Source organism: Zingiber officinale, chromosome 3A (genome assembly GCF_018446385.1).
Source record: "Zingiber officinale cultivar Zhangliang chromosome 3A, Zo_v1.1, whole genome shotgun sequence".
Lineage (NCBI taxonomy): Eukaryota > Viridiplantae > Streptophyta > Magnoliopsida > Zingiberales > Zingiberaceae > Zingiber > Zingiber officinale.
Window position 1 is genome coordinate 21,734,912 of NC_055990.1, and position 19,833 is coordinate 21,754,744.

At 37.0% G+C, this 19,833-nt stretch overlaps 2 protein-coding genes across 3 annotated transcripts; both read left to right on the plus strand.

Moving 5' to 3' along the window:
- Window positions 1–1,097: 1,097 nt before the first annotated feature.
- On the plus strand, window positions 1,098–15,685 carry LOC122051386 (uroporphyrinogen-III synthase, chloroplastic-like). Of its 2 annotated transcripts, none has more exons than XM_042612511.1 (10): window positions 1,098–1,587; window positions 7,761–7,848; window positions 9,050–9,116; window positions 10,018–10,136; window positions 10,240–10,332; window positions 10,854–10,909; window positions 12,484–12,569; window positions 12,907–13,041; window positions 13,586–13,637; window positions 14,104–15,685. In XM_042612511.1, exons 1-10 carry the CDS (start codon window positions 1,414–1,416, stop codon window positions 14,110–14,112), a joined length of 879 nt encoding a protein of 292 aa, XP_042468445.1. In that variant the 5' UTR covers window positions 1,098–1,413; the 3' UTR covers window positions 14,113–15,685. The 2 variants fall into 2 exon arrangements, with proteins under 2 accessions (XP_042468445.1, XP_042468444.1); XM_042612510.1 differs by lacking the exon at window positions 14,104–15,685 and adding an exon at window positions 13,743–13,965 and having other exon boundaries at window positions 1,111–1,587.
- On the plus strand, window positions 14,575–18,108 carry LOC122050256 (pentatricopeptide repeat-containing protein At5g04780, mitochondrial-like). Its single transcript, XM_042611177.1, has 3 exons — window positions 14,575–15,099; window positions 15,143–15,342; window positions 17,787–18,108. The coding sequence occupies exons 1-3, from the start codon at window positions 14,575–14,577 to the stop codon at window positions 18,106–18,108; spliced, it is 1,047 nt and encodes a 348-aa protein (XP_042467111.1).
- The last annotated feature ends 1,725 nt before the right edge of the window (window positions 18,109–19,833 follow it).

Here is a 19,833-nt window from a genome sequence, read left to right on the forward strand (position 1 = left end):
GGATATGGAACATGCTCATGACATAATGGTCATTATAAGGGATTAGATATGTTCATATCGATGTAAATGAAAATTATTTAATCTGGGTAAATAGCAAGACATTGATATCTTCAAGATAATGGCTGTGTGTCACTTGAAGATTGGATGGATTCTGGATAAAGGCTATGTGCCACCAGGAAAGAGGCTATATGCCATGAAGAGTATGTCTCTAATTTATTTGAGCAGCTAAGTAAAGTGTAACAACTTTATTAGCATTGATTGCTCAAAGAGTGGCTAAGTCAAGGTGTAACAATCTTCTTAGCGACTATCGCTCAGTGTGCTTGCTGTCGCACGAACCATTTTCTCTAAGTATGGATTGGATGTTCTCATACGGTCTATGTGACCAAACTCTCTAATAGTCTATGTGACTTATTAAGTCTTTGTGACTTACCCGAATGAACTAGTCTTAGTGACTTACCTTGGACGAGTGGGAGATGTTAGAAATGGGGATAGTGGGGAACGTGACCCATGTTCCCCACTACACATAATGGAAAAGTCCATTATGCCCCTAGTGTATTTCCCTATATAAAGGGGATCCGTCCAAGGCTCAGGGTGCGTTGGAGACGAGAGTAAGAGGAGAACATCCAAGGCGGCGGGATTTGGTTTGTGGAATTACGGAGGGCTTTCCGATCTTGTGATCGCTCTTCCGACAGCGAGTCTTCGCCACTGCCGACTGCGGATCTGCGGGAGATCGCTGTAAGTTTTTATCGCATTTAATTAATTCGTCTATCATGCATTTAGAACATATTTTCTACACGAACTACATATTTTGTGCCTCCTTTTTTTCTAGACGAGATCCTCTGTCTCGAAAATATCGTGTCCTCATGTCCCAGCGCCGATCGGACGAATTAAATCACATTTCAAGGATGCAATATACATTATGAAAATATCATAACCATTCTATCGACGCTGGAATATGGAGACATAATATTTTCGGAACAGAGGATCTCATCTCCCTTTTTTTATATATACTTTTTTGTTCAAGTAAACGTTGTCTCGAGCATCATGGTGAGGTAGAAACGAGGAAGTATGTGAAAGGAGGAAGAGCTCGAGCATGTATTAAGATGTGTCCGTGTCACATTTTTTTTAAAATTTTTTAAATGCAATTTTTTCTCATCGCCTCATTCTTTTTTTGTTCCCTTTTATTTTCGTAAAATCAAATTTTCCTCGTCATTCTCCTCCTCGCCGACGATTCTAGGTTTTCCAGCCCTCCCTCACCGCGACGTGCTCTCTCTCGCGGCACCCTCCTGCGAATCTGGGTTTTCCAGCCCTCTCTCGCCGCGTGCTGATAAAAAGGAAGATTGTGCTGAAGTTGGAGAGAGCGCGGTGATACGGTTAGATAGGGTTGCGGTTAGAGAGGATTCCAGACTCGCCATGGCCTCGATCTTCCCCTTCTCTCCCCCTGCCATTGTCGCTCCCCGTTCCCCAGTTCCAATGGGGAGGCCCTCTTTTAGAATCCACGTTTCTTCCTCGTCTCCGTCTCTTTCGAAGCCTGAGGTCGTCGTCACCAGAGAACGAGGCAAGAATGCGAAGCTCATGAGCGCTCTGGTAGTCTTCTTGCCTCATTGTGCCGGACTGTTCACCGGCCGCTGTTCTTTTGTTCCGTTTGCAATTCTCATGAAATTAAACTTAAGATCTGATCTTCATGCACTTTAATTGCGTTAGTTCTGTAATTAATTTGGGATCTTCTTTTATGTTACCATGTGGAGATGAGACCGATTGACCTGATAGTTTGTTCTTGTGGCTGCTCCTGATTTCCTAAATTCTCCATAGAGTAGTGTTGTGCAAAGAGAGGGCAATACCTCTCAACCTTTCTGAACCGCAGAAGAAGAGGAAGAGAGAAAAGAGATTGCGCGGAACAACAAGACAAAGACGCACAAAAGAGAGCAAACACCAGGAAGAAGAAGAAGAAGAGAAAGAAAAAGAGTTACCGTGGTTCGGCGACTTGCCTACTCCACAAAACGGCCGAAGCTTTATTAGAATTCTCTTCTACACAAGAGAATCACATCTAATGATTCTTGTGTTGTCTGATCTACAATGAGTTTACAATGATCCCTATAAATACTGCTAAACCCCCAGACCCGGTAAAATCGTAACAGAATTTGTTATGAAAAACATAACAAAATTCTGTTATATAAAATCTTAACAGAATTTTATTACGAAAAATCTTAACAGATTTTTCTTCCATGATATCCCTTCATCCAAATATGAGCCACTCGTCAACAATCTCCACCTTGGCGAATATTCACCCCTTCGAAGAATACGAATATCTGGACAAAACTCCATCTGGATCTCTGGGTCTGGGCTTCCTTCCTCTAGCATCTAGAGATATGGATCAAGTTCAAGCAATGCTTAAACTTCTCCGTGTGACTGTCAGGCTACAGTGTGAACCTTCTCAAGTTGAATTTCCCCGAAAGCAATCAACTCTCTATCTTGTGAAACCTTACATCAATGTGTTTGGTTCTCGCGTGATACACTTGATTTTTTGTCAAATAGATAACACTCTGACTATCGCATAACAACTAAACTACACCTTACTAAACGCCACATTCTCTGACCAACTCTATAAGCCATCAATCTTCCTTCGCTGCTTCAACTACAGACATGTACTCCGACTCCATTATAGACAATGCAATAATAGATTGTACCATAGAATTCCAACAGATAGATCCTCCTGTTATAGTGAACATAAAACTCCTATCATGTAAATCTCCTGGATAGTCTGTATCAACGTACCCAGAAATTGAAAAATCTTTCAATTGTCTACTGAACATGATGTCATAAACAGTTGTATTTCTCAAGTACCTGAAAATTCAATTCACTGCATCCCAATGTAGTCGACCAAGATTTGAGAGAAACTTGTTCACTATACTCACTGGTTGCGCAAACGATGGCATACATCAGACAATCAATTGCACTAGCATAAGGAACCTTTGACATCTCTTGGATCTCGTCATCCGTCTTTGAACACTGTATCTGGATAACTTCAAGTGATGCGCCGGTGTGCTCACCGACTTTGCATTCTTCATGTTGAACCTATCCAACACCTTCTCCACATAGCTACGTTGAGACAACCATAATCTCCTGCAACTCTATTCCTGTGAATCTCCATCCCAAGAATCTTCTTGGCCTCTCCCAAATCTTTCATATCAAATTCCTTGCTCAGTAGCCTCTTCAATTTGTCAACCTCTCTCATCTTCTTTGCAACAATGAGCATGTCATCTACGTATAGTAGTAAGAAAATCGATGATTCATCTTCAAGGCCCTTCACATATATGCAGCGGTCATACTCGGATCTTCTATATCCGCTTTGAATCATGTATGAATCAAAACGTTTGTACCATTGCCTAGGAGATTGTTTCAGTCCATAGAGCGATTTCTTCAACTTACAAACCAACTGCTCTTGTCCGGACTGACTAAATCCCTCAGGTTGTGACATAAAAATCTGCTCCTCCAAATTTCCATGAAGAAATGCCGTCTTCACATCCATTTGCTCCAAATACAAATCGTGATGTGCCACCAAAGCCAATACCACTCTAATTGACGTATGTCTTACCACTGGAGAGAAAATTTCTTCATAGTCAATCCCCTTTCTTTGTGAATACCCCTTTGCTACCAACCGAGCCTTAAACTTCACTTCTTCTCCCTCTGACATTGCTTCTTTCTTCTTGCACCATATAGTTTTCTCTCCTTCAGGAAGTTCCACTAGATCCCACGTTTGGTTCTTATGCAACGACTCCATCTCCTCTGCCATAGCACCCGTCCACCTGTCCTTCTCAGAGCTATGTATTGTCTCCTGAAAAGATGTAGGGTCTCCGCTACTAGTGGTAAGTGCATAAGATACCAAGTCTTCGAATCCGTATCTAGTGGGTGGTTTTACAACTCGTCTCGTTCTACCACTAGTTATAGTGCGATGCTCCGTGTGCTCGAGCTAGAATCATCAGTCATGAGTCTCTAGCTCCACTGCACAATATCTTTCTCTTTGTTGCTTTGTGGTGTTTCCTTTCCTTCTTCCCGAGTACGTTGTAACATAACTTTCTCGTCAAACACCACATCTCTGCTGATCACCACCTTGTTTGCCTTAGGATCCCAAAGCTTGAAGCCTTTAACTCCTTTCTGATAGCCCAGAAAAATGCACTGCTTTGACTTCGCATCCAGCTTTGATCTTTCCTCACTAGATATGTGCATATAGGCTGGACATCCAGAAACTCGAAGATGAGAGTATTCTACTTGATTCTCTATCCATACTTCCTTTGATACTTTGCCTTCTAGTGCTGCCCTTGGTGATCCATTAATGAGATAACATGCCATGTTAACCGCTTCCGCCCAGAAATTCTTTGCAAGCCCTACATTCAGCCTGAGACATCTTGCATTCTCAATGATTGTCATGTTCAATCTTTCCGCTACCCCATTCTACTGAGATGTCCTGCGAACTGAGAAATTCCTCATTATCCCATGCTGCTCACAAAATTCATGAAATTTTGAATCTGTGTACTCAGTTCCATTAGCTGACCTAAGGCATTTGATCTTCTTTCCGGTTGGTTCTCCACTTCAGTTTTCCATAGTTTAAACTTTGCAAAAGTTTTTGACTTGTGTCGCATAAAGTATACCCAGACCTTTCATGAGAAATCATCAGTAAAACTCACAAAATACAAGTGTCCTCCACGTGATGCTACACTGGCTGGTCCCCAGTGATCCGTATGTACGTAGTCCAGAATCCCCTCCATCTTGTTTGTTGTCATCTTAAATTGCACTTTGCTTTGCTTCCCAAGAACACAAAATTTGGAGAATTCAAGCTTGCACGTCTTGACACCCTTCAACAAATCTCTCTTGTGAAGTTCTAGCATCCCACGTTCACCCATATGCCCTAGCCACATATGCCACAAGACCGTACTATCTGATTTAGACCCCATCGAGGCGACTCCACTTACAACTGTAGTCCCTATCAACTTGTAGATGTTTCCTGCTACCTTTTGTCCTTTCATTACCGTCAGAGCTCCCTTGCCGACTTTCATCACCCCGCTCACTGATTTGTAATTACAATCAATACCATCCAGTGTGCCTAGTGAGATCAAGTTCTTCCTTAGCTCTGGTATATATCTGACATCACATAAAGTTCTGATCACACCATCAAACATCTTGATTCTGACATTCCCTATGCCGATAACCTTGCATGATGCATCGTTTCCCATCAACACTGAACCAGAATCCACTGCCCTATAGGTGTCAAACCAATCCTTGTTTGGAGTCATGTGATATGAACATGCAGAGTCTAAAATCCATGCATCCGTCAGCTGCTCCGAACTTAACATAACTGATAGCATATATCCATCACCGCTCTTTGAATTTTCTTCTTCAACTATGTTTGTAGACTTTGCCGAACTACCTTTGTTCTTTGCAACATATTTCTTTATCTCTGGACAATCTCTCTTGATATGACCTTTGCCTCCACATTTGTAGCACGTGATCACCTTCTTCCTTATCGATTTAGAACGAGTCTTGTTGTTGTTACCCGATCCATGTCGAGATTTACTCCTACCACGCTCTTGGTTGCTTATTACCACAAGTCCTTCTCCATAAGAAACTTCATCGCTTGTTTTTTTCCTTTGATGAAAATCTAGCAACGCACCTGTGATTTCCTCCAATTTCAGAGTTTCCTTACCCCATATCAAAGTAGTAACCAAATTCTCGTATGTAGAAGATGAAGGTAGAAAATTCAACAACATCAGCGCCTTGTCTTCGTCTTCGATCTTCACATCAACTCGCTTCAGATCACTTACAATCTGGTTCAATACGTTGATGTGCTGGCTCATTAACCCGAATAATTTTCGCTGAGATACGACTTGTTTGTCAATGATTACCGGCTTTTCAGCTTTTGCCAAACTGTCACCGGTGACTCCTCGTCCATGACATGGTACATCACGTCATCCGTAAGACAAAGCCTGATTGTTGCTACTGCCTTCGCCTGAAGTTCTTCCCAATCTGATTTCTCCATGCTTTCCGGTTTTCTTTCTCCTAGCGCCTTCACCATGCCTTGTTGCACCAACAAGTCCTTGACCCTTCTCTGCCATAATCCAAAGTTTCCGGTTCCGTCAAACTTCACCATATCAAACTTCGCAGAAGTCGTCCCCGACATGTTGAAGAAATCTGCCAAAAACCTGGAGCTCTGATACCAATTGTTGTGCAAAGAGAGGGCAATACCTCTCAACCTTTCTGAACCGCGGAAGAAGAGGAAGAGAGAAAAGAGATCGCGCGGAACAACAAGACAAAGACGCACAAAAGAGAGCAAACACCAGGAAGGAGAAGAAGAAGAGAAAGAAAAAGAGTTACCGTGGTTCGGCGACTTGCCTACTCCACAAAACGGCCGAAGCTTTATTAGAATTCTCTTCTACACAAGAGAATCACATCTAATGATTCTTGTGTTGTCTGATCTACAATGGGTTTACAATGATCCCTATAAATACTGCTAAACCCCCAGACCCGGTAAAATCGTAACAGAATTTGTTATGAAAAACATAACAAAATTCTGTTATATAAAATCTTAACAGAATTTTATTATGAAAAATCTTAACAGATTTTTCTTCCATGATATCCCTTCATCCAAATATGAGCCACTCGTTAACAAGTAGTATACATGGTGGATGCTTTATTGCAAAGTTGTTGAACTAAATATCCATTTACTGTAATTTTAGACCTTTACGATAAAGCTCTGCTGCCTTACAGAAAAGAGTAGAGTGCTCGTTGTTTCCACAAGAAAGCTAAAAGGGTAGTTCTTCTGTTCACATTACTGTTGCTGTATTGATCAGATTTTTATTAGTTTTTAAATAAGCATGTCAATTAAATGAATTAGTAATTTATTCTTGTTGTCATTGCTACAATTTCTTTTAACTGTGTCATAATATGTCGTTTATATTTTACAATTTCCTAACGTGCACTTTCTCATGCACATTTCTATTCCATTGGAATGTTTTCAAAAAGCTAAATTTTACTTGTTCTACTTCTGTGCATGCGCCACCCATTTTTACATGTAGTTCCTAGTATTCTTTTTTAATATTTAACCTCCCACCTTATTTGTTGATTACCCCTTAGCCAAAGTACATGCTGAATTGTGGTTGGATCATGTAATTGTATATATTAACACAGTTAGCTTAGGATTCTCCATGCTGAACTAATCTAGTGTATTCACTACCCGCCCCACATAAGGCTAGGCTGGAAGCTTTCCTAATTAATGATGTGTGAGTTTGAGCCTATTGTTGACTAGATAGTGTAGATTTTAAAAATGTCTCCATGGATTCAAGATAAATCCCAAGTTAAATGGGCCACATTACATAGGATCAATTTTCCTATCATAGGAAGCCCTTCATTGGATTGCCACACCAAGCCTAATATTAGGTTTATTTTACCATTTATTATCATTCTGTCACCCAAGAATTGTCTAATTTAACATGGTAGGCTTTAACCTTTTCTCAAACTACTTAATGCCATATTCATTGAAATTCACTCAGTAAGTTCAAATACCAATAATGCTAGCCAACAATTATTCTTGTGGGAACAACCCCTTTTCACACATTTATGTGGACTTGAATCATCTAATTAGATCCTACTCCCTCTCCTTGCACAATAGCTGGATACTATTTCTAAATTTTGTCAACTTATTTTTGCAAATAAATAAATAAACAAACATGTGGTGCATAATTTCCCATCTTTATGTTCTGTTGTAGGCGAAACATGACATTCAGTGTTTAGAGGTTCCTCTTATTGAGCATACAGAAGGACCTGATGCGGGTAAACTTCCGTCCTTGTTATGTGGTGAGTTTTGAGTTTATTAATTTGTTCTTCTATTTTGTTAAATGTCAATACTTGGTCTGGCTTTATCACCTGTACTTGTCTACCTTTTAGCTAAAATGTGAGGTAAGCCATCTGAGGAACCTTGAAAATATGCAAGAATTACCTATCAACCTGTGGAAGCTTGTTATAGTTGATATTATTTTATTGTTTTTGTTATTTAGAAACCAAAATTCCTAGTCCCTAAACACTAAAATAAGCAACTGTGCATCCACCTTTATGTTGTTCTTTTATATTGTGTATGCAAACATATTTTTTAAAGACTTGTAACATGAGTGATTGAGTTATACACATGATTCAGATGAAACCACTTGCCTACATCTAATCCAAGAGAATATAGTTTTTTTTTTCCTTTTGATGCATGGAAAATGGTTGATCTGACTTCTCCATGGCATACAAGCATTCTAGGTTGTACAAACTAAAGAGAGATTATTTATTGTGTAAATTAAAATTGGAAGTTATTTTCTGTTACAATTAAGTTATTCTTGTATGTAGAAACATGCATTCTACCTATAGGTGGTCGTATTATAAGGTTTGCTATATCCAAATTTTGCCATGCCGAAACATGTGTGCTGAAATGTATGTCTGGCAGTGAGAAAAGGATAAGTGGTATGGCAACTTGAAGGAGATTGTTTGTGTTCTCATAAGGTAATATAGAATGCACAATAATGAACGATATTTCATCTGGGTATTGCTAGAAGGGTTTTGAGCAGTCATTGACTGTGCAACAAAAGTAGATCTTTATTGCTAAAAGGGTTTTGAGTAGTCATTGACTGTGCAACAAAAGTAACTCTTAATCGATTCAAACCAGGAAAAATTAGTATTTGAATCTGATGCTGTCATAGGGTTTTTTGGTTTCTTCAATACATTTCCAAAATTGATCTAGCACATATTAGAAGGAAAAATATTACCTTAAAAAAATTTATGAAGCAATTGAACATGTATCTAAGAAATTAAAATGTATTGATCTTACAGGATCTGTAAGTACAACTTCTAATTATTTGCTTGGTTTTGTATATTGTAATTATAATATTTTGAATTAGTTTGTTTATGAGACGGAAAGCTTTTCAAAACTTTTCTTACAGCTCAACATAATTTCTCACGGATCTTTGTACCATTTAGGTGGCATAACTTTTCACAAGATCCATAATCCTATTTTTTTCAGAATCTGAATTTGATTGGATCGTCACAACTTCCCCTGAAGCTGCAGCAGTGTTCCTTGAAGCTTGGAAGTATGAATTATAAAGTGGTGATGTGCACCCTTTTTCATAATGATTTGTGATTCCTTTTAAATTATTTCAAAAGATCTATACCTTCTGTGAATTCTATGGTGGTGTTACATTGTTTCTTGATTTTTTATTCTTAATAATGGATTTAAGACATAATATCAGGTTTCAAGGTTTTCTTATAATATTTTTAAATCCAAGAACATGCAATATACTCAAAATCAAAATTAGGGCCTTTAGTTTTATTCTTTCGAAGTACTTCCAAGTTAGACACTAAAACATGCAAGCTTCAATTTTCTTTTCATGTAATTGTGATATTTGAATACACTATGTCAATTTGTCTTGATTCATTATATGTATTCACCTTCTTCTTTGTTTGCCTTTACATTTTTTTTCTCTAAAATGTTCTTTGTTTTTCCTGCAATCTTTTAAATTGCAGCCAGTGATTTTGTATCCATGTGTTATGCATTTCACGTGAAATCTCATTTTTGTTGGTTTTGGAAAAAATTGAGACGGAAAATTTCAACGGAATGTTACTTATTTTTCTATATGTTTCTCTATGCCATCTCAATCTCCTAGCAAAAAAATTCTTCAAAAGGGAAATTTTATGAAATTGTGCTATGACCTTCCATGCTTTAGAGATAAGAGCACTGGGTGGTCAGGAAATAGTAATTAAAGTATTGATATCATGGAGGCGAAAATGCTAAGATGGTTGTGTAATACTAATATGAAAGATAAAAAGAAATACTATTAGGTAGTGATTAGGTGTAGCTCCAAGAACTTTCTAGTTAAACAAGTTGAATTTATTGGAGTGGAAAGCTAATTATTAACTTGAAATAATAAAATTGTTATCTAACATGCAAGTGTGGTTTGATTGGATTACTCGTGAAAGTTTCAACAATATCAGGGCTGCTGGAACTCCCAAAGCACGCATTGGTGTTGTTGGAGCTGGTACAGCAAGTGTTTTTCAGGACGTGCTGCAGTCATCTGAGCAGCCTCTTGAGATTGCTTTCTGTCCCTCGAAAGGTATTAAATGTTGTTGCCAGATAGCAAATGCTATCTCATTACCATAAGAGTTCCTTTGCATATTACTTATTGCATGAGTAAATCAACACTATTTTTCCTCCAGCGACTGGAAAAGTGTTAGCTTCTGAGTTGCCAAAATATGGTGAGAACAGTAAAGTTTTGTATCCTGCATCTGTAAAAGCTGGCAATGAAATTGGTTAGTAACATTTCCTGGTTGTTTATTTATTTTACTTTCTGAACAAAAAAGCATCATGTCACAAAATAGTGCACTATTTAACATGAGTGATAGAGCCTGATTCAATTTATGAGTTTCTGTTGAACCAACTGTTTTTGGTAGCTCCTCAGGTTCTCATCCTACACCCTACACCCTACACATTCTAAGCTATCCTATTCTGCCTTGCATGAGGCAGCACACCACTTCTGTTTTTCTTTGTAACTTTGCTCACTGGAACTATAATTTTGTTTTAAATATTTTTTTTTCCTTGAAATCATTGACTCTGCTGGATGAATGATACAGAAATTGGACAACAATAATCACTAAATGGTAGCTGATGAGAGGAAATTGTTTAGTATACATATGTGTTATTTCTATTGGTTTTTTTGACTTGATTGTGCATGAAGTGTATATAATTTAACACACCTATATTATAGGGGCTGGTTATTTGTTTATCTCCAGTTTCATTATTAATTTTCAGTATACTGATATCATTCATTTAGAGGAAGGATTGTCAGCTCGGGGATTTGATGTTGTAAGGCTGAATACCTATAATACTGTAAGATTCTTAATCTTTCTTTCTAAGCACTCTTGAAGTCTTTTTCTTTGATCACTTCTAAGAATTGGACATGAGTGCTAACTATCTATACATATGTATACTTGTTTGTCAAACTTCCAACTTTTCTTTCTATATTCTAATATCAGCATTCAAGTTTGATAACTAGCTCATGTACCAGGAATAAAGCTATATCTTCCTAATTGTATGACATAGAAAGATTAGTAATTACTTATTTTTTTATTGAGGTATGCATGTCTAGGGATCACATGAGTATTGAGATAGGCAAATTCAAGGCAGCTCCTTGTGAAAATAAGTCGCTGGTGAAGCTTTTAGGACACTGAGAAAAATTGAAGACCTAAAACAGACTTGGGAAAAAAAGTATTGATAGCAATCAGCTACTTTTGAACTGTGCTAACTCCTACCAAAAAAAACCAAGTGCTCTTGGATAAGAACCATTGTGGAAGCTACCAAATAGGTAACTGAACACAGGTTGCTAATATCTCAATAACTGAGATACTAACAATTATGGCCGGTAGCGAAGTGATTTGCATGCTTATTAAATTAAGTTTTGTTTATGAAAAAAAGAAGATACCATGTTATTCATCCTAGTAAAAGGTTTTAACAAGTTAATCTTTCATGTCATTCATTTCTTTGGGTAATATTAGAATTACTAATTGCACAGACTAGAAATCCTGGGTACTTTTATCATTGTACAACATTTAGTTTGCATTTTCCAATGCAAGCACTTGTGTGTGTGTGTGTGCGCGTGCGATATTTATCCTTCTTGTTTTAGTTTTGTGGTCTATTTGTCTCCTTTGCCCATGCATATAGATAGATTAATAGAATCCAGGTTTAAAGTTGGTACTGTTAATGCATTCATTTGTGGTTTTTTCTGTTGTGGAGTCCTGTTCTATTTATCCTGACCTTAGCACTAGCACGATGTGTTAGTAGACCTAAATTTCCAGCAAGATCTTCCACTTGTCTTTTAAGTGCATGAATTACTTTGGCCTGTGTGGCTTCCTAACTCCCTATATCTCATTACTGTCATGAGGAGTGAGATATATTAACAAAGGATGTTCTACTGACTATTAGATACAATGTTTTAGAACAAAGATGAGTAGAGGATGGATGAAGTGATATAGGGGTGTATAATGAGTTCTTTATTGTAGGAAGCTGATGGGTTCCATTAGAATAGTATATCACTTGACTGCCTTATGCTAGCTCTCTGCTCATTTTTTTTAGATAATGCAACTACATTAAGGGCCCTGGTTATCCCCAGCTTAACTAGGTGACTTCTTTTTAAAAATATCTTAGGGTTAAATGGATGGGAAGTTGTGCCTTGGAACTTGTAGTTGGCTGACCTAGAATTATACAACTTGGTAATCTATAATTTGGAAGTTGGCACAAAAAGATGTTTTATGGAAAAACATAGATGGGCCATTCTTATCCTTCCTTCAACTTCCTTTGCTCTCATCATATTATTAACTTGTATTCTTATTACATCTTACTACATTTCACTATAATTTACCCTGTTTCTGGTTAAAAGATCAATTTTGTGCATGACTTCCTGTCAGCTAGCTGTTGAACGTGTGGAGAAAAAGACTTTGGAACTTGCTCTTTCTTCTCCAGTTGTAGCTGTGGCTTCCCCTTCTGCAGTCCGGTATAAACAAATGCCTATTTGTGTCATTTTTTCTTTCATGTTTGTTGCATTGTTGTTTGCTCTTTTTATATTTTTTTTGGAGGCAAGGAGACAAGAATGGAACAACATTCCTATATTTTACTTCTGTAAAACAATAGTTTCTGGCTCTTTACTGGTATATTTGAAGCTAAGAAAGATAGCAACTTTATACCTACCTTCTTGATATTTATCATTGTAGAAATCGTTTTGCTCTGTGTGGCGCTTCAATTTGTTTCGCCCTTCTACCTGAAATGGCATGTTCTTTTGCCGGCTTTTAATTTTAAAGATGATTGATTAATTCATTTACCAATGTCAACAGTGCATGGGTTAATTTTATCCCAAAAGCAGAGAATTGGGACAATTCAGTTGCTTGTATTGGCGAGACAACTGGTTTAGCTGCCAAAAAACTAGGTTTGAAGAATGTGTACTATCCAAAAAATCCAGGTCTTGAAGGGTATTCTCCCCATTCTCTCCCTCATTTTTAGCTTGCAGTAAAATTTGTATTGCCTCATGCAAATAGTTCCTTCTTTTCATCCGTATCATTATTTGTATATGGATATGATCACTTGGCTAGCTGCGACATTAGCTTTCTATTTGATATTTTGGATGCCTTGTTTTCTTGCTGTATATTATTTAGATCTGCAGTCGCATATGGCATTTAAAAAAAAATGGATAACCATTCGTCAATACAAGACATCAGAGAAGAAATAAAAATCAAATACATACAAAAATTTTGGAAATCGAGACACCATGATCAAGATAATTTTGTTATTGTCAATCATTAACTTATCTTGAATTCTTGCAAGCATAGACATGGTAGTCAAGGTAACGTGTGCTTCTGCACGTGTCAAGAAGTACCAGCTCAGTATCAATGTAATTAATACAGAGAGAACTCGGACAGGGAAACAATTTTAAGTCCCCATGCACTTTTAATCTCATGTAAACACTCGTGTTCTTTAAAAGCTAATATTTTCAAAAAACAACTTTGGTCTTGACAGGTGGGTTGACAGCATACTAGAAGCTTTGAGAGTTCACGGTGAAGGCCAACAGGTTCATATATTTCTAAGATCCTTTTTAGAATATTTCTTTCTGAGACTTTTCTCTCATGACAAGAACCATGCATTATTTTTTTTTTTTTTTTAATTTTGTTATCAGGCACTGTTTTGCTGAGAAGGAAACAATCATGGAACCAAGAAGTTTTTTTTTTCTGGTCATTTATTGGCTATGCAGATTGACAGATCTTTAGTTAAATGCTTTAGTGTTTGAACGAATTAACTAAGTATTCTATCTGAATCCTAGCTAAGAAATATATCGACTAAATGCCAATTCTTTCTGTACATAACCCTAATGTCTGAAACACGCAGAGTGAGATAAATTACATTAAGGTGGTTAGAGTTCAATGCAACAAAATGATTGTTTGTCTTCGAGACATGTTGTTCCTACTTAGAAGTTGTTGCAAGTTGATTTATAAATCAATTTGGATTATTAAGTTATAAAATTATATTTTGTACATCAGAAAGGGTGAACCGACCAATTGTAATGTTCCAAGTTGTCAAAAGTTTCTACGCCAAGTGTGGGTTTCTGTCGCAAGCACGGAAGGTGTTCAACTAAATGCCTGAAAGAGATATTGTTGCCTGGGCTGTGATGCTGAAGGCCTATGCTGATGGAGGGGACTACTGGAGTGAAATGATGCACCTATTTGTAGAGATGTTGTGCGAAGCCATCACACCAAATTCTGACACAATGCTGAGCCTACACCTGATCTGGGTGAGCAGCTCCAAGCATTTGCAGTTAAGTGGGTATTGGATTCTGATGCTTTTGTTGGGAGTTCCTTGGTCAGTGTCTATTATAGAAATCGGAGCCGTGGTCTTCGACAGAATTCCTCAGACAGATGTAGTCTGCTAACTGTTTGATATTGGGGTATGGAAGAGCTTGGATAGCAGAGGGCCTCATATCTTTGTACTCTGAAATGTGCTCGAAGGAATTGATGCCGAATCAATCTACATTTGTAGGACTGCTCAGCGGATGTGCACATTCTGGTTTGATTGTCTTGTCAAAGCAGTTTTATGCTCAAGTAATTGTGCGGGGATTCGGTTTCAATGAGGTTGTCCAAGTGATGCTCGTTGATATGTATGCAAAGTATGGTGACATTGAATCTGGTCGCATTGCCTTTGATATGTCTACGGTTAAACAGAAGGTTGCTATTTGGAACTCACTAATTTGCGGCTATGGAAAGCATGGGCGCAGTCTGGAGGCCCTGGGAGTTTTTGATTTCATGGAATTTGCCTCTGTCCATCCTGATCACACTACTTTCACCTGTCTCCTATTAGCTTGCAGCCACTCGGGGTGGGCAGATGATGGACGGAGATTGTCTTGCTTGATGCAGAAGCGATATGGAGTACCATCCAGAGAGGAGCACTATAGTTGCATGGTGGATCTCTTCGGGCGAGCTGGAATGGTGAAGGAAGCCTATGAACTTATAATTAGATCAGCATGCAAATTGGGACCTTCTGTATGGGGTGGTGCTCTACTGGGTGCCTGTAAACTCCATGAAGATTCAACTATCGGAGAAATTGTCGCAGAAGCTCTTTGAGCTAGAGCCAGAGTGCTCAGGATCATATGTTGCATTGTGTAACATCTACTCTGTGGGGAAGCAGTGGCAGGCGAATGACGTCAGAGAGTTAATGGATGATTGGAATATATCGAAAGATACCAGTCACAGTTGGATCGAAGTTGGTGGACTGGTGCACAACAGGTTCAGAGCAGGCAGTGGAAGCTTGGATTACACAACTGTTTGAATGAAGTATATTTGGTTTGTAGAGACTTGACTTGCATGCTTTTGCCTGTGATACATACAGAGAGAGTTACATTATGCAATCCATTTCTTCGAATCCATGAGTGTCAAGCTTTCCAGATTGTGGTAACTGAAGCTAGCTTTTAACATGTTGCCAGAGCTACATTTTGCAATCCATTTCTTCGAAACCGTAAGTATCAAGCTTTTGAGATTGTGGTAACTGAAGCTAGGTTGTAACATGTTGCCAGAGCTTTGTCGAGACTGAATCATAGTTTGCACTCGTATACTTCATACCTTTGGGAGAGATAGGTGTGAGCTCCCTTTCTTATCCAATTTCATTACCCCTTTCTAATTAAGTGTGTCTCGGATCGTGTTTTCTATTAGGCTTAGCGTTTTCATATGCTGGTTTTTAGATCTTGTTGGTTGGATGTCTTCTCTTAACTCTGGCGGTGGTTTCCGATGCAAGAAGCTCGATTCTAGTATCTCTTCTAGGTCAATGCGAATGGATTTTTTTTTTCTTCAATTATATGCCTTATTGTAAATATTTCAGACAGGATGGTGCATAAACGATTGATGAATGGTCATCCGTGGATGGAATCATGTTATCTAACTGGATAACGGTAGATTGGGGAGACAGCTGAGTGCAAAGAGTAACCTTGTTCGCTTGTTTTTGTCCACTTGGATTGCGCAATGAAGGTTAGTTTAGCAATCACAATACGCTTGTTCTCAGCGCTCCCGTCAATCTGTTCTAGGGTTAGCCGGATAAGGTAAATCACGGACGATTATTAGCATTTGAAATAGTGATTATTAGCATTTGAAATAGTGATTATCATATAAGAGAATTATTTATCTCGATTTTATCAAAATTTGAATTCTAAATCTCATAATAAAATATTTCATGCGTTAGTGATTAGATTCATCCGAAGGGGCAATATGAATGCGATGGGAGGCGTGATAGGTATCATGGACATTGGCTGAATTACAAACATGTGGCTTGAAAGGTTCAAACATGTTGACAGAGTAAATGTGACAATGCTGATAAAAAAAAAAAAAAAAAAATCCTAGATACATATACTTCACTATAAAATCAATTTTACACAAATATTCAATGGTCCAAAAGTCACGAGATAATACCTAATTCATGTCCTTTTCCTCTCAATTTTTTGACCAATCAACTGTCCAAAAATGTAAATCGTCTGTTTCTTTAGCTCAAAAAGATGTTGTCTCAAATATTATTACTGCGGACTGTTGCAAATATCTAGGTTTACAATTATTCTCTTGGTGTCATATCAAGGTGAGGTACTTTCTTCACACCCTGTCCATGATATACTGAATTTCCTTCTCACTAAAAGACCTTAGGGCATCTACAGTGCCTACATGGCAAACGGGAAAGAGCTCCCTCCCATAAGGGGATTAAATGAAGAAGCGCCTCTATGATTATCGAGCCGTTTTTTCAAATTTTTTATTTTTTTATGTTAAAATATTTTTTTTTAATATTTATAAAAAAAACAAAAATCAGCATAAAAAATAATGGCTAATTTTAGACGTTGAACAACGACTAATTTTTAACAATTATTCAACGATCAAAATTTAATTTTAAAAAATCTATAAATATATCTTCAATCTTATTTTTTTTTATTCATCTTATCATTTTCTTCGTTCTCCACTTATTTCTTCTTTTCATTCCCTATTTATATTCGAGATGGTTGAAAATTTCAATACTTATTTTACAAATCTTTTAAATTCTTCTTCAAATACGTAAGAAAATATATTTTCTCAAAATACTCACATTCCTCGACATGTCTAATATCTTCATTTTTTTTCTCTCAAACGCAATACCTTCCAAAGTTTCAAAACATTTTATATGTTCCACAATATCTTTCAAATTTCTTAAATTTTCAAAATTCTCAAAATTTTATGACGAATCCAAGTAACGCCGCTCAAGCTCCATTTGATATGTATCCACCGCAAGATTTATTTTCACTTACTCAACTATTATTCATACTTTGGAATGAATCAAGAAGGGTTACTATTGATCCATCTATCAGTGACAAAAAATCTCTAACGCCATCATTTGTTCCAGCAACTCAATGACCACCACACTCATCACAAGAAGAGTGTGAAGTTGAACATAAGAAAGATGATTCGAAACGAAGATTTTGATCTCTCGATGAAGACGTGATCCTTGCAAAGTCATGGACAACTATCAGCACTGATGCAGTCATTGGTAATGACTAGGAGCATCAAGTTTTTTGGAAACGTATAGTTGATTACTACAACAAGCATCGACTCACTAAATCTATGACGAGAAGCTATCAGTGGCTAAAATCGCATTACTATAGGTTTGCACCGATAGTAAATGAATTTTCCGTAACCTATAATAATTTTTATACTCGTCATCAAAGTACTTGGAATGATGAGAATGTGTTGGAGAATGCACTGAATATATGGAAAGCCAATAACAATAACAAAGACTTCAAGTATATGTATGTGTGGCGGGTTCTTAGAGAGTATGAGAAATATGTTCCACAATCAGTTGCTCATTACTCTAGCAAGAAGACAAGAACATCTGAATCAGGGGGAAACACTTCAACATCAAATCCAGATAAGAGTATTGGTGTGGATGATTCTGAAGTTTGCATTCGCTCTATAGGGCAAAAGACAGAGAAGAGGAAGAACAAATCCAAAGTGGGCGACACAATGGAACAAAACATCAATAAAGAATGACAAGATATTAAAGAATATCAAATCCATAAAATGACTTTACTAGAAGTCGATATGTTTCATAAGGATTATGAAATTCTTATGAATGATACTAGTGAGATGACACTAGGACAATGGTTGAAAAAATATATTTAAATTTATTTTTATATATTATTATAATTTATATGTTTTTATTTGATGTACTATAATATTTATATATATTTTTTTAATTATTAATATTATTTCATGTTAGCAATTTATGGATTTAAATTTTATAAAAATTTAATTATATATAATGTAAAATATGAAGAAAAGATGAGAAATATATGTAATTATGAAAAGTGTGGAACCCATGAAGGAGTTATTGAGAGATTTTTTTTTATAATGGAGAGATGTATGAGATTTTTTTACTTTTGATGTGGTACGGATTTAACAACAAAGGAGCTCTCTAAGCAGGCGGGATCCTCTGGTCCGTACTTTACGAACCAGAGGATGGACCACATAGGTTGTGTTGGGGTTCAATCGAAGTCCCACATTGGAAAGATTTGGTAAAAATTATGAGGTTAAAAGGATGCATGATATCTTCATTGGCATGAGACATTTTAGAGAAAGTCCAAGAGCAAAGTCATGAGGGTCTAGGTCCAAAGTGGACAATATCATGTTATTATGAAAATATGTGAACATACTTTGAATATAATATTGATTAATTTGGATGTACCCCATCTACTAAATAGATGAGATCTGTTCAAATCAACTAATGAATATAATGATCCATCTTTTAAAGAGGATCTATTGTCTTTTTACAATCCAGAAGATCCCCTCTCTTTTCTAAGAGCTCCGACTATTATGGATACTCTTAAATGCAAACAAGCACAAGTCATTGCCCTCACTCTAATTATCTGGAATAAGGAGTGTCCTCTTCGATGCCACATCATCTCATTCTTTCATATTCCATAATGTTAAATTACCCAATTTATTGATAAATAGCATTGCTTAACATCAGCAGAATTGTTTCTTCTATTTAAATTTCTTGGGGCATAAACATATATAGCAATGATTTTATGCTGCACATTAAAGATCTGTCTCCTACCAGAAAGAAAACAGTTAGTGAACGAAAGAGGATGGACAATTATTCATTGGATAAAAGTTGCAAAATATTTTCCTCCGACTATTTCCATGGAGGGAAGGAAAGAGGGAGAAAATTTTAAAACATTTCAAAACTTTATTTGTTAAAAACATTAAAAAAATATAAATAAAAAATAGATTAAAAAATAATGATGTTTTTTAGATCAGATTTGAGATTTCTGTCCAACTCAGATGAAGGCAATATTAAAAAAAAGTCTTCCTTTTCTCTTCTTCTTTTTTACCAAAGAAAACTTCTTCTTTTTGCCAAAGAAAATGGAGTGAAAGTGCCACTGAAGAAATATTTCCATCAATTATTTTTGGATGTTTATTTCCTTCCTAGTGTCCATCCCTCATTGGAAACATTCCCTAAGTGAGTGGATATCACTCAACTCCAAAGGCTAATATATTAAATCGTACTTACAAAGCATATCTTAATACTTCTCCCAGTTGCAGGTGTATTTTTTGCATTACCTATTCTCTCATGACGGTACGATAATTAAGACATAGGATATTATTATATAAGATCTTAAAATTAAAACTCAGCGTGTCCGAAGATGCTTCCCCTCATACCTTGTCACCTGTACTAATGGCTAGTATCTATCCATGATTTAATTCCTCTGTATT

What these genes read in the sequence shown, in the direction of transcription:
- LOC122051386 (XM_042612510.1), top strand. Translation starts at nt 1,414, where the DNA reads ATGGCCTCGATCTTCCCCTTCTCTCCCCCTGCCATTGTCGCTCCCCGT. An exon ending in CGAAGCTCATGAGCGCTCTG is followed by an intron (nt 1,588 to 7,760) that starts GTAGTCTTCTTG and finishes GTTCTGTTGTAG; the next exon opens with GCGAAACATGACATTCAGTG. An exon ending in ACTTCCGTCCTTGTTATGTG is followed by an intron (nt 7,849 to 9,049) that starts GTGAGTTTTGAG and finishes TATTTTTTTCAG; the next exon opens with AATCTGAATTTGATTGGATC.
- LOC122050256 (XM_042611177.1), top strand. Translation starts at nt 14,575, where the DNA reads ATGCCGAATCAATCTACATTTGTAGGACTGCTCAGCGGATGTGCACAT. An exon ending in CATGCAAATTGGGACCTTCT is followed by an intron (nt 15,100 to 15,142) that starts GTATGGGGTGGT and finishes AACTCCATGAAG; the next exon opens with ATTCAACTATCGGAGAAATT. An exon ending in GGTGGACTGGTGCACAACAG is followed by an intron (nt 15,343 to 17,786) that starts GTTCAGAGCAGG and finishes TCGTCATCAAAG; the next exon opens with TACTTGGAATGATGAGAATG.